Source organism: Anser cygnoides, chromosome 1 (genome assembly GCF_040182565.1).
Source record: "Anser cygnoides isolate HZ-2024a breed goose chromosome 1, Taihu_goose_T2T_genome, whole genome shotgun sequence".
Classification (NCBI taxonomy): domain Eukaryota; kingdom Metazoa; phylum Chordata; class Aves; order Anseriformes; family Anatidae; genus Anser; species Anser cygnoides.
The window spans coordinates 195,231,348-195,243,764 of NC_089873.1; the positions used below are offsets into that span (position 1 = coordinate 195,231,348).

The 12,417-nt window shown below is 38.6% G+C and overlaps 1 protein-coding gene across 6 annotated transcripts in view; it reads right to left on the bottom strand.

Moving 5' to 3' along the window:
* Positions 1-458: 458 nt before the first annotated feature.
* Positions 459-12,417, bottom strand: part of ELMOD1 (ELMO domain containing 1) — a 42,519-nt gene continuing 30,560 nt past the window's right edge. For 5 of the 6 annotated variants that reach the window (XM_013199112.3, XM_013199113.3, XM_048078219.2 and 2 more), the window contains exons 6-12: positions 12,174-12,303; positions 9,429-9,562; positions 8,144-8,212; positions 7,832-7,855; positions 5,248-5,298; positions 3,930-4,063; positions 459-1,800 (exon numbers count right to left, since the gene is read on the bottom strand). In XM_013199112.3, coding sequence (XP_013054566.1) covers positions 1,628-1,800; positions 3,930-4,063; positions 5,248-5,298; positions 7,832-7,855; positions 8,144-8,212; positions 9,429-9,562; positions 12,174-12,303 — 715 coding nt within the window. In that variant the 3' untranslated portion in view covers positions 459-1,627. The remainder of the gene's footprint in view (positions 1,801-3,929; positions 4,064-5,247; positions 5,299-7,831; positions 7,856-8,143; positions 8,213-9,428; positions 9,563-12,173; positions 12,304-12,417) is intronic. The other variant, XM_048078221.2, reaches the window with a different exon arrangement.

The following is a 12,417-nucleotide window of genomic DNA, read 5'->3' on the forward strand; positions in this document are numbered from 1 at the left end:
AATACCAAAACCTCCTGTTTTACGTATTATTACCATGTATTATTTACGAGCTAAACATACATACTTTTTTGTTATATTTTCATACAAAACATGCCCTGGTTAATCTCTCCAACTCCGTATTTCTGATGTCATTGGAGAAGACTAGTTATTGCAACACCCCTAGAGTTCAGTTCTCAAAGAATGCAACTTCTTAGCCCTGCAGAGAAATCCTGATCCCCACCTCACATCCGAGCTAAGAAGTTTCCCAAGAAGTGTAAACATTCCCATTGCTTTATTTATTTAGTAAGCAATGCCCCAAGCTATAACCAGGAATACTATAACGAACCTGATCCAGGTAAATTCAGACCACTCTTCAGACTAAGGAGTTATCACAAAGCTGTCACAGCCCCTTTGAACTTATCTAGTAAAGTTGCTTACATCTGTATTACTACCCATCTTCAAAATAAGACACGTAGTGCTTCAGTTTAGAATGACATAATTTATTCATATAATTCACAAGTAGTTGGACACTACTCCGAGTTTAATCTCCATATGCAAGTGATTTACACAAACATATAATACTAAAATTGCTTGCTTAGAAGGTAAAAAATACCATGGGTATGAAATGCCATGGTAGATGCTGTTCAATATACTACACATTCTTTGTGTCAGACACTTTCACTCATTCATGTTTTTAGAAAAAAATGTGGTTTGCCATTTTTATTTTTTAAAGTAGTCTAGGAAACTTACGTGATTTTGCTCTAAACCTTCTAGTCAATTATTTCTCCCAGTTCTTATGAACTGAATTGACAACCAAAGCTACAGTTTTAGTAGTTCAAAAAATATATATTTTCATTTCTGCTCCCCTGAATTCACCAAGCATGGTGTGATCAAATCACATTGCCTTCCAACATGTGACACAGAATAGTAACCCCAGTACAGCCAAAGGAACATGCAGGAATTTATGCTTCAGCATGGTGGTGTTGGTGCCAGCAACCAGTAGTTGTGTGTTTGCACTTCACTAGGAATGTATTAGCATCACCAGATCATTTGGTATTCATATAGCTGTGGAGTCTGATTGTAATTCTGCATAAATCTCTTACTGAAACTTGTATCTCATAAGCCTCATTAATTCTGCATTAAGCATATATGGCTGTGTGGAGAAAATTGGACTTTAATGTGTTTGTCTGCATCAGATTAAGTTACACACATTATCTTCTAGACGAGGTCCAAACATATATTTTGCTTGAAATGCCAATAATCTTAAAACATACCGAGAAGTTAAAAAGCTTTCACAATACAAGATCCAGCTACTTATTCCACATATACAAAAACACAGCTAGAGAAATACATTTCAATTGTTCAATGCTGAATTATGAGGAAAGTCTAAAAAAATAGAAAAAACTCTGATACCTGGACATCTATTCAGAATGTAACACTGCATAATGCCGCAATATGAGCACCCATTTAAAATGAGAAATCCCCAAAGAGAAGCATAAGGGGATCTAGTACTTGTGACAAAAATAGATGAATACTGCACCAAAAACATGCATACAATCGCCATGGTCTTTCAGTATGCTAGTGATGGTCTAAACAGTGACCTAACACAAGAGTGAGACAGTGTTCCCAAATAAAATCAAGTGAGTAACTACATATTGATTAAACTTTCTGATGCAGCAAAATGAGGGCACAAAGCCATCTCAGGGTTCTGGAGCTGTTTCAAGATTCGCTTGTGAAATTTCTCTCTGACACGGTTGAACTCCATTATATCCAGTGGGTCCTCTTCAACCCAGAATTTGTGGAATTCATGCATTAAGTAGCCTACAAAAGAATAAAAAGAATGAGAAATACAGTAAAGATTACAAAGTTAGAAAGAAACCTGCAATTAATAACTATGATGCACACAAAGAATTCTGGTCACCAAGGTCTGAGACTCCATGAAGCTATGCAGGGATAAGATTAAACCCACCTGCAAGACCCCTGCTGCAACACTATATATGACTTCTAGCGTGTGAAACTAAAACAACTGGAAGTGCTTGCTGCCATAGCATTGGCATTACACATGCTGGACATTTAACAGCTGGAGATTCACTTCAGGAAGACATCTCATGCTTAGAAAAGTTTCCTTGATTTGGGAATATTTCTCCTTAACAGAATTTTAGGGAAGCTTTTTAGAAAATTCACTCAGGGGCAAACTCAAGATTTGATGAACATTGGCAGAACTTCTTCCAATAATTACAAGAAATCGCTAAGCATCTTGACATATGGATGATGAGCTATTAATGTTATTTGGCCATGTTAAATGATACATGAACTAAAACATTAAACTAATGAGTAGGAGAAGATACTACTAATGATATTCCACTGGTCTTTTGTTTATATTGAAGTTCTGCCTCACTGATTTTTCCCCTCATAGAAACAGTGCTTAATATCCACTAAAAAGTGTATACTGGTAAGTAACTAACAGTTACAGCTTCCTCAGACACAACATAGTTTTACTTGTGTGTGCATGACCTTGCAGGAAAGGTTGTTTAACATTTATGTCCATGGTCCTGGAAAGACAAGCAAGGTGATACACAGAACAACTAGCTTTGGTAAGATATCCTTGCCTTACGAAGAAGCTTGATGACAAATTGTGTTTAACACACAAGCTTTTTTTTTATTAAGGCCTTTACCCTATTAGTTCTGTGCCACCTTAGGCTTGAAGAGGAACCAGCACTGAGAAAAACCTTACATCTAGCACCAGAACTTCAGTGAACTGGACACCACCTCTTGATCCCAGCTTCCACAGCAGATCAACCATTGAGGATGCATAACCTTTCATTCCGACACAGCAAGGCAAACAAGTTATTTGTGCTTTCAAGAAGCGATGACATTTGTTGTAAAAGGGGCTTAATTGCTTTTATTCGTTTATTTCATTGTATTGTAATTAGAAATAAAAAACACATAACTCTAGCTTAAATTTCACTCTATATTTACAGTCACATTTTTTTCCTCTCAACCTGTTTGAGAAACTTCATTCAAGAGGTATCTTAAGCACATCTTCAAATCTTAGCAGATATTTAGGTAGATACTTATCTGTCCTTTATTTATCAAGCTGACCACTGACAAAGACAGAAGTGTAACAGCTAAACTGCTCAAGTTCCTACCAGCCAGTGTATCTAGGGCAGCAACCCAGAAGCCATCACAAGAAGGGGATCCCTGCTTCAGTATGGAATCTGCCCATGTAAGATTTTGGGTGAATGAGTCTTGAATAGCAACCTCAAATGCCTGCATTATTTAATAAAAGATGAGCAGGTCACTAATATTTGCTATTTATACGGTCAAGCAATAAAAAGTATTATAGCTGCAAAACAAAAAGTCTGCTACCTAAATAGCCAACTTGCACAGTTTTGGTGGCTTTTTTTTTTTGAATTAACATAAATAGGGAAAACAGCGCATCTTGACTTGTGTTATCAGTTCCTTGCCTACATTTCAAAAAACATTAGAAATGTAGCACCTGCTGCCGTGCCCTTCTGGCAAGGATGCACAGTAGGTCTGTGCTGTAGAAGGGATGCTCAATTACAGGGGAAAGAGATGGAAAAAGAATTAATTCTCAGGGGGGACAAGTCTACTGAAGGGTGCAGTGAGCCACTTGAATGCAGATATCTTAATACAGATGGATTTATGGGGAAAATACCTTACGTTTCTTCTTATTATTTAAAAGCAGTTTAAGCAGGTAGGAGGGGCACTAGTTCATGCACTTTGTTTTGTTCTACTCCCTGGTTTGATGGTGGCATGCATCACAACTAAGAACTGGATCCAAGTATTCTAAAGTCAGGACAGCAAGACCAGCATGATGGTATTTGTGCTGTGTCAGCCAACTTACAGTACTCTGTTATTTGCAAGAGCAGAAAAAACAGCACTAGTAGGAGTACAATAGGAGTATTTATCCCCCCCTCATTACTTACAGAAGGTCTGCTGAAAGTGGGTGAGTGTTGGTGCCTCTGGAGCAACATTGTAGAAGTGGGTCTTCAGAGCTCCACTCACCAGCAGGTTATATGCAAGGTCTGTTATGTTAATACCCACAATAGCAAAAGAGTAGCTGTAAGAAAGAGAAACATTTGCAGAGAGCTTGTCTTCTTTCCACAGGCTGTAAGAAATTGTCACTGACATGGCAGATTAGGTGATACTGAGGTGTATTGACTCTCCCTCTTGTGAGCTTCCAAGTGTGATGGAAAACTAGAAAAACATTTATCCTGTCTGCTTTCTACTCTCTAATGGCAGTGTTTCCCTAGTGAAACATATGGTCAGAGTGAAAACAGGAGTTTCATCACTGTGCCAGTGTTCTCAGTGGAGCAGCAGAGATTCATTCCTATGAAATGAAAACAAGCCCGGGAGTCCCTGGACTCAATTCTGATACAGGGTAAGCACTCCACACGGTGGCTGTGCCTGCAAGGTGACCTGACGTTTGCTGTTTTAACCCGTCTGCCCAACTGGAATTCAGTATCCACAGTTAGAAACATAAAGGTTTATACAATTGATCCCATAATGATATTCATATGACTAAGAAGCCTGTGAAAGAGATGCAGCTGAGTCACCTCCCATTTCTTCCCAACACAGAACTAGATACACAGCCAAAATCCTAAATCAGGGCATGCTAGGAACAGAAAAGAGAATATCTAACCTATGAAACAACACCCTGTCCTGCTAAGACAGATCAGCAAGGAAAGTGTATTTAGGCACAACAGAACTCAGAAGTTAGAAGTTCTTTCTGAATTTGTAAATCTGTTGAATAAAAAGCTCAAGATTTCTGGCAATGACCACTTCCCAAGAAAACACAGCAAAGCAAACTTGTTTAGTTGCGGAAACAAGTCCTTAACAGCAAGTTCCACAGACAGAACAATGAAGTACTGGCATTAAAATACTGCATTACAGATTCTCAGTTACACTCAGTTATACTTTCTTGAAAGCAGATCAGAACCTGCCTCTGACAGAGACAGGTGAGACTCACTCATATTATGCATTAAGAAGAATTAAACAGATATTTATAACTGCACTATTCATAGCACACGCAAGAAAGCCTTTTCTTTGCTACAAGATTCCACCCTCTACCCCCAATTCTTACTTCAAAGTAGGTTAATCTTTGATCAAAACGAAGATAGGGTTAAGACAATACATGTTAGTATGTACACTGAAAAAAATCCTTAAAGTAGTAACCAAGCAATACTCTGTTCCCTTCAAATATGCAGCATCAGTATTAACTGTTGTGTTCTGGCAAAAACTTACCCAATTGCCTTATCAAACTTTTTCTTCTCCCATTCAGCTTTGCTGAATTGGCTGGAAAAAATAAAATAAAATGCAGATATTAACATGAATTGCTAGTTGACATATATTTCCTTCCGATTTCTTTGTTATTACAACATTAAATAAATAGACTGTATTTTACTTCTATTGATAGGGCTAATCCTCTTTAACTCTGCTTCTGACTGAATAGGTATAGGGAGACTGGAAATAGCTAGAAATAGCTAACTTGGTTTATGGCATCACTGGTAAGCTTGGTAATGATGACAAAAGTACGTACCTACATCACTGCTCTCAGTAAAAGCCAGTTATTTTCTATATTGGCCATAAAAACAATCCACCTCAATTAATTTTGAGCTGCACAAAAACCAGAAGATACCACATTTCTTTCAACAAATGGATGATGATTTTAGCCTTCATTTTCTCAAAGACGTACATGACATTCATCACTGGAGATGTGATCCACTTGAGGAGGCAAACACAACCTTTCTATTGCAGGAGTATTTTTCATGTCCAACCAAATTAGAAGTCATTCAACAGCCAAAATTAAGGAATTGGATTTCTTGTTGTTCAGCACAATAATGCAAATGTTTTCAAGAATACAGAAGATCCCTTCCCATAAAACAGAACTGGAGAGGGAAGCATTTAAATTAAATTTGTTCATTTGTTTAATGTTCAACATTAAAAAAAAGCTGCATGATGCAACCATCAGCAGCTGATATTCCACTAACCAGGTTTTACCTGCATCTACCCAGTGTAAATTTAGAAGAAATCATTGCCTGCATTTATCACCAGCTACAAGCAGGCAAGGGACTGACCCTCACCAGTGCGCTATGGTTTAGAGTCTGGTGGGAGTTTTACCTTACCTTACCGTAAGGCAGCTCTGAGATTGCAGGCTTTAGATCCCAAATTATAGACACCTAAGTGTGCAAGTGTCCTTCTTGGACTATACTTGAATTACAGTAAGCTTATATTATACTAAAAACCATGCCCTGAACTTCAGGCAAGTAAAATATTTAAGAATTATTGCCTTTAAGTATTAAAGTTGCTGAGAGTTTCACACCCACCCTGACCTGTTACCGGGTGACATACGTTGGAACAAAATTTTGCATCTTATGTGGTTTGGTGTGCAGGATTACACCAGTCTATGCTTATTGTCTAAAAACTTAGTCGTTTTTGTAGGTTGTGGCATAACATCTATTAAAAAACCCCAAGCAAGTGTTGAATAATAAAAGGTGGTACTCTTAGGATATGGACAAGCAATGCAGTTCAACAAAAATAGAAGCTACATTGATCATTATCACATCAGAAACCAGCACGGCTGCTAAGCAACCACACCAGGAAAACACCACAGGCACCAGGAGCAGCATCTGTCTTCTAGCAAATGCTCTTTCAAGGGGTAAAAATCGCACATGCTCACACAGAACTGCAAGATGGTCCTTGGAAATCACACACAGAAGTGGAGAACACTGATGGGATTCTCAGCCCTGACAGCAAATATTCAGCATCCGTGCAGTATTGTTTCATTTCCCATGTAATCTTCTGTTCAGTTAAACAAAAATCTTGGCTATTTTCTATAATACTGTTTAAGCATTGTGACAATGCCTTTTTATCAAGGCACATTAATTAAAAGCATCCATTGGCAGCACAATACATAAAGGGAAGACCAGACCTAGGGGGATACTGTAGTGAGAAAGTAAATGTGAATATATAGAAAGAAATGCCAGACAAACTAAATTTGAGCATTTAAGTCAAAGATCAAAGTCTATCGCACTTCCATTCCCCTCAACCCTCCAAGCACTTTTTGTCACAGAATTACCATTGGTAACTCAACCACAAAACACTGGGGAGATCAAAAGCTATACAGGATTCAGATGCAAACACCCCTGCTATGGGGGTATCTAGCACTACTGGCAGAAGAAGAGGGGAAAAAAATAAAAGATGTATTTTGAGACAACTGATTCCTGTGGAACTGGCTAAGAGACACCCATTCCCCCAGCAATTATGGAATAAGTCTCCTCATGAATTGTTGTTCACAATACGAGGTTTTCAGCACCTGAAGCTACCTGATCTCTCAGAAGTCAGGATATTGGACTAGCCAGATCAGACCAATCATTAGTCAAGGTAGTCAAAGTATGTGAATAATAAAGTGGATTTTCAGCTATGCTAACAAACTCTTGGCATAGAGTGTTTTGGATTATAAAGCCAGTCACAGCTGCTGTGATCATATTTGCACTGCTGAGACACCCTCCCAAAAGTCACCCCAAAACTGTTGGATTTGTTGGTTAAATTTGTTACTAAATAGATCTTAAAATAAAAAAATGAAGTAGCGCTTTAGCTACAGCAAACAAGGTTGATCTTATTCTTTATATATTTATTAGCATATTCAGATGTACCCAGCTGTGCACCATTAGCTTAAGTTGAAATTAACACTGCAGCATTTAGAGAAAGGAATAGGGATCTCTGTGTTGCATTAACGATTTTCAGCTTATAACACACCAAATTGCAGCATGGTTTGATCATTATTTACATGTAGAATCTTATAAAACCAAGAGAAAGAAAAAAATACCTTAGTTCCTTCTTAGAGACTTCCCTTCATTATGAAAAGAAAAAAGAATTAAAACAAAGGTAAATAAAAACATAAAATCAATTGAAATCAGAAATTAAGTGAAAACATTTAACGCTAAGTTTCACTATTTCTAAGATTCAGTATACAAGTTTTCGTCTTAAATTTGATCAATTTTCAAGATCAGCACTTGAAAACAGATAGCATGTGGCAATACTCACACATGTCCAACAAAAGGAAAACACGGTCCCCTTCCCAAAACAACAGCCAGTACAGTACTCTCTCAGATTATTCATTTCTAGGCTAAAGCATTACCTGTATTTAGGCTGAAGAGAATCAGAAAGAACTTGCTGGGCTACCTCAGTGTCCCATTCAGCAAAATACCTGAAGAGATATGTTTAGGTTAAATTGTTAAAACTTGCTTTGCTTTTTTTTTTTTGTTAAGTCACAAGCTGTCCATACATGCCCGTGCCAGGCCCTTTAAATATCACTACATGCACTATGCAGTATTAATAGCTTTAACATGTTGAATTCATTCAACTACCACTCAGACCCCCAAAGAGAAAGATAAAAGCAGCCTGAAATGACAAGTGCAATCCCATAAGCTGCTAGTGAGCGTGGGTTACCAGGCTCGCCTTTCTGCCCATCCTACAAAAGATCTATTGCTTATTACTAGTGCATGTTGACTGCAGAGCTGAAGATAAAGCAGATCAGGCTCCTTGATCCGGCAGATTCACTAAGCAAGATAAAAGTCAACACAGGAGACTGTGACGTGAAATACGTGGTAGGAAGTCCAGTGGAATTTCAGAGCAGACTCTAGAGTCCAGATCCTTCACTGGTCTTGGCTAGAGATGACATACAGTCATTTATTTTTTTTTTTTTTTTTAATGTCCCTCGACATAGAAAAACAAAGTATTTATTCCCCCCTCCATCCCAGGGAGAGGTTATTTTTAGCAAAATAAATCTTGTATCTATTACCTGCAGCAGATACAAGGGCTGGTGGAAATAACAGGGAACAATCAATTCCTAAATTGCTAGCCCCAGATGATACCAAACACCTGGCCTGCACAAGGCAGAGGGAATATTTATGTAAACCTCACTGCTTAATATTGGGTATAGAAAAATTTAAAAAGCAGTCCAACTACAGAAGTCTGCCATCAGTGGCCAGACTTCAAGTGTTTTACTTAAGAATTCAGTATAAAAATTCCAAAACAAGAAAGATGAGCAGTAACATAACCCTCCCACCTCCCAGGGCATTCTGTTTAAAGAGATCCTCCAGATATTGGTGAAAATATATTTTACAGTTTCTCTCCTGGGGGAAGAGTGTTAACTTACTGTGTTACAGGGAGGGGGAAAAAAAAAAAAACACTTAGCAAGCAATATAACCTTGTTGAATGAGGAATACTAAGAGAAAAGACCCCCCCCCCCCCCCCCCCCCCCCAAAAACTGGGAAAGAAAATAAATTCTTTCAGTTTTTGATATGGAGTCCCTAACGCTTTTCAAAGTTATTCCCACAGACTTGCTAAAAAAACCCTGCATATTATGCTGCTTTTCAAAACTTTGGATACACATAAATACATCTCTAAAGGAGCATACTTACACCAAGTTATATAATCCCAGCAGACCCATCCCTCTGAAGTCTGTTTTAGGATCATCACCTTGGAAACCAATTTCACACCACTGCTTCGAAATCCGAGCTTTCAGTGGCGAATTGGGCTTCAAGCATTTCCACAGCTAGGAAGATCACAGGTAGAATATAATTAAGCCTCAACACATTGGCATGACTTTTTCTTCTCTTTAAAGCAAGGTAAAATCTCATGTAACAGATCTGTATTGCTATTCCAGCAACCAGAGCAGAAGAACAAATGAAATTCCTGGGGGTGAAGAAGGTTGCAGGGGGGAACCAAACCACTCAAGTTTTGCAGCCATTTCAGCCCTAGAAGGTCCTTCTGACCTTATCTGCAAGCGCAGCAACATCTCGCACAAGGACTTATTTTGTTCGTGCTTTGTGTATCAAACTAGAGCCTGCCTCCATAAGCACCGAGATAGGAACGGGCTGAAAGTTGGTTGTAAATCACTGGCAGAGAGGAAGGCAATCAGCCCTCAGGTCCCTAAGGCTCCACAGCAATCTTTTCTCCAGCATCTTTTGCAAGTCTCCAGAAGGGTAATAAATCGAGGGTGCTGGCTTGGCTACCACAGAGCTGAAAAGCAAATTGAAGAATATAGAAAGAAAAAAAGCCATACAAGAACAGCTCTTTCCACCTTCGTATTTAACTAAGGGGTGAATCATTCATTGATCTCACAAAAAAATAAATAAATAAAAAGGAGAAAGTGATTTAACAAGCCAGATCCTCAGCTAGAATAAATCTACTTAGCTGTGCTGGCCCAGTGACTTAGTGCCTAAATATCACGTTGCTAGGCACCTAAAAGCAGCCTAAATTGACATCTGACAAATACATACCTTTCTGCACATCTTATGTGCCATATTGCAAACCTATGCTTTCCAGAGTGTATTGAGAAATCAGCTGTTACCCATAAACCATAAGCTGGTGAATATGGCCTCAAGACACACTTAGATAAAAGATAAAGCCTACCCAATGGAAAGAGGAGTATGCACATTTCTCAAGTAATCCACACAGAAGGTGTATTAATTTTTAGCAATTCAGACTGCATTTAAAGTTCAGTACCTTTGGAAAGTTAAAACTTTTAATGATTTCACTTTGCCACGACTGCATAAAGCATCATGCAGTGTTTAAATAATATTTAGTGTCTTCCCTGTTCATCCATCGACACTAAACACAGTATTATTTATTAGTTCAATCACATTAAGTTAATCTTCCTCTCATTCATAAATTGCCCTCCTGGTAAACATGAATAAACGATAGGCATTAGGAACTTGAATTACCCATTGCAGAGATCACTTAGCAAAATACCTAGAAGCAAAGAAAATCTACTGGCTTATTCTTCCCTAGTGTGGACTGGAAGCTGAATTAAACCATTGAACATCTTTCTATTTGACATGACAATTAATTTACAGCAGGCTTTTTGCTTTTGCAAGTGCTATTGCACAGGTTACGCAGAAGACAGATGGAGACACTGATACTTCTTTCAGCATTAGGAATTTTACAGTGTAAGCTGCACTGTTTAACTTCCCTTCTGACAAATGCTCAGGTTCTACTCTGCTTTTGTCTTTAAATGTTACGTGACTACACATCACAGCTACCATTTTCAGGAGCAGCTAAGAACCAGGTCCCCAAATGCCAGGTGGCAAGAAAAGAGCCAGCTCCTCAGTGCTCCTCACCCATGATCACCTCACACCCTACTTCTTGCACACTGGGCAATGCAGGTGCACAATGCGTTTAGGAATATTTTCCTGGAGCAGGGGCAGAGTCAAAGGAACTGCTTAAAGTTTTCAGTACTTAAACTTACTTTATTTAAAAACAGTAAAAACAGATTTCAGTACTTTTATTTAAGAACAAAACCTGATTTATTTTTTATTTTAAGACCTCTGAAAGTTCTGTAAGAAAGCATTTTCTTTCTGTACAAGTTAATGTATTCACTATTCTTACCGTTTCTCTGAAGCATCTTGCACTAGCTATGATCAGAAGTAGGATCAGAAGAATCAGAAGAAATACTGGGACTTGCTATTCGACTATATTCCATCCTCTTTATTCTCTCCTCAGTTTCCTTCCAATATAAAAAAGCTCTCTAGCTCTCTCCCTGCTTGCAGCTTCAAGACCATCTTCTTCAAAAAACACTTATCTAGTGCTGTGCAAGGTTTTCCTTAAAGCATGAAGTAAAACCCAATTGGTATGGTTTTCATTGTTGTTCATGTATTATCTAAAGAATAGTCTAGTTTTCTTTTCATTTGAAAATACATTCAGTAAATGTAAATGTGCACATTATTTCCCACCCTGCCCTACACTGTGAAAGCTAGAGGCTTATCGCTGGGATATATGAACAATGTCTTTAAAAACACAAGAAACTGAGGAGAAAAAAAGGTTTATTCTCATTATGAGAACTTGAAGAAAGGTGTACTGAAGTAGGACATGCTGCTGTTTTTTTCCAGAGCTCAGCACTGAGCTGTTACCTGCAGTAAGAGCTGTGTATTCAGTACCTAGACACAGTTCAGCCAAGTGACACGTGCTCATCATCAGGGAACAAGCTGCTTGCCTGGCAAGCATTACACCCAGACTAGATGAGCATGCTGTACGGTCTAATCTCAAAGCAGGTACATGATGAAGGGACGTGATAGTATCTCCCAATGTCTTAAGAGGTTTATAAACTAGCCCTTTGGAGTTGGCATGAATAAAGGATGCCTTATCGGTGTCTCTTAAGCACATACCTTCAGGAGCATTTCCTCATGTTGCGGGTTCTCCGAATCGTACGGCTCTCGGCGCAGCTTTTCAACCTCTACAACCAGATTCCTGTACCCGACGATCTGCAGCAGGCAGGCTTGAAGAGATACTCCCAGCCTGGGGGTGGAAGACAAATGTAATCCAACTAAGTCATGTGTAGCCATGCCACAACACTACAGCATACATACCTGTTTAATAACCTGTTTAACGTTACATCAATGAATTTCAATC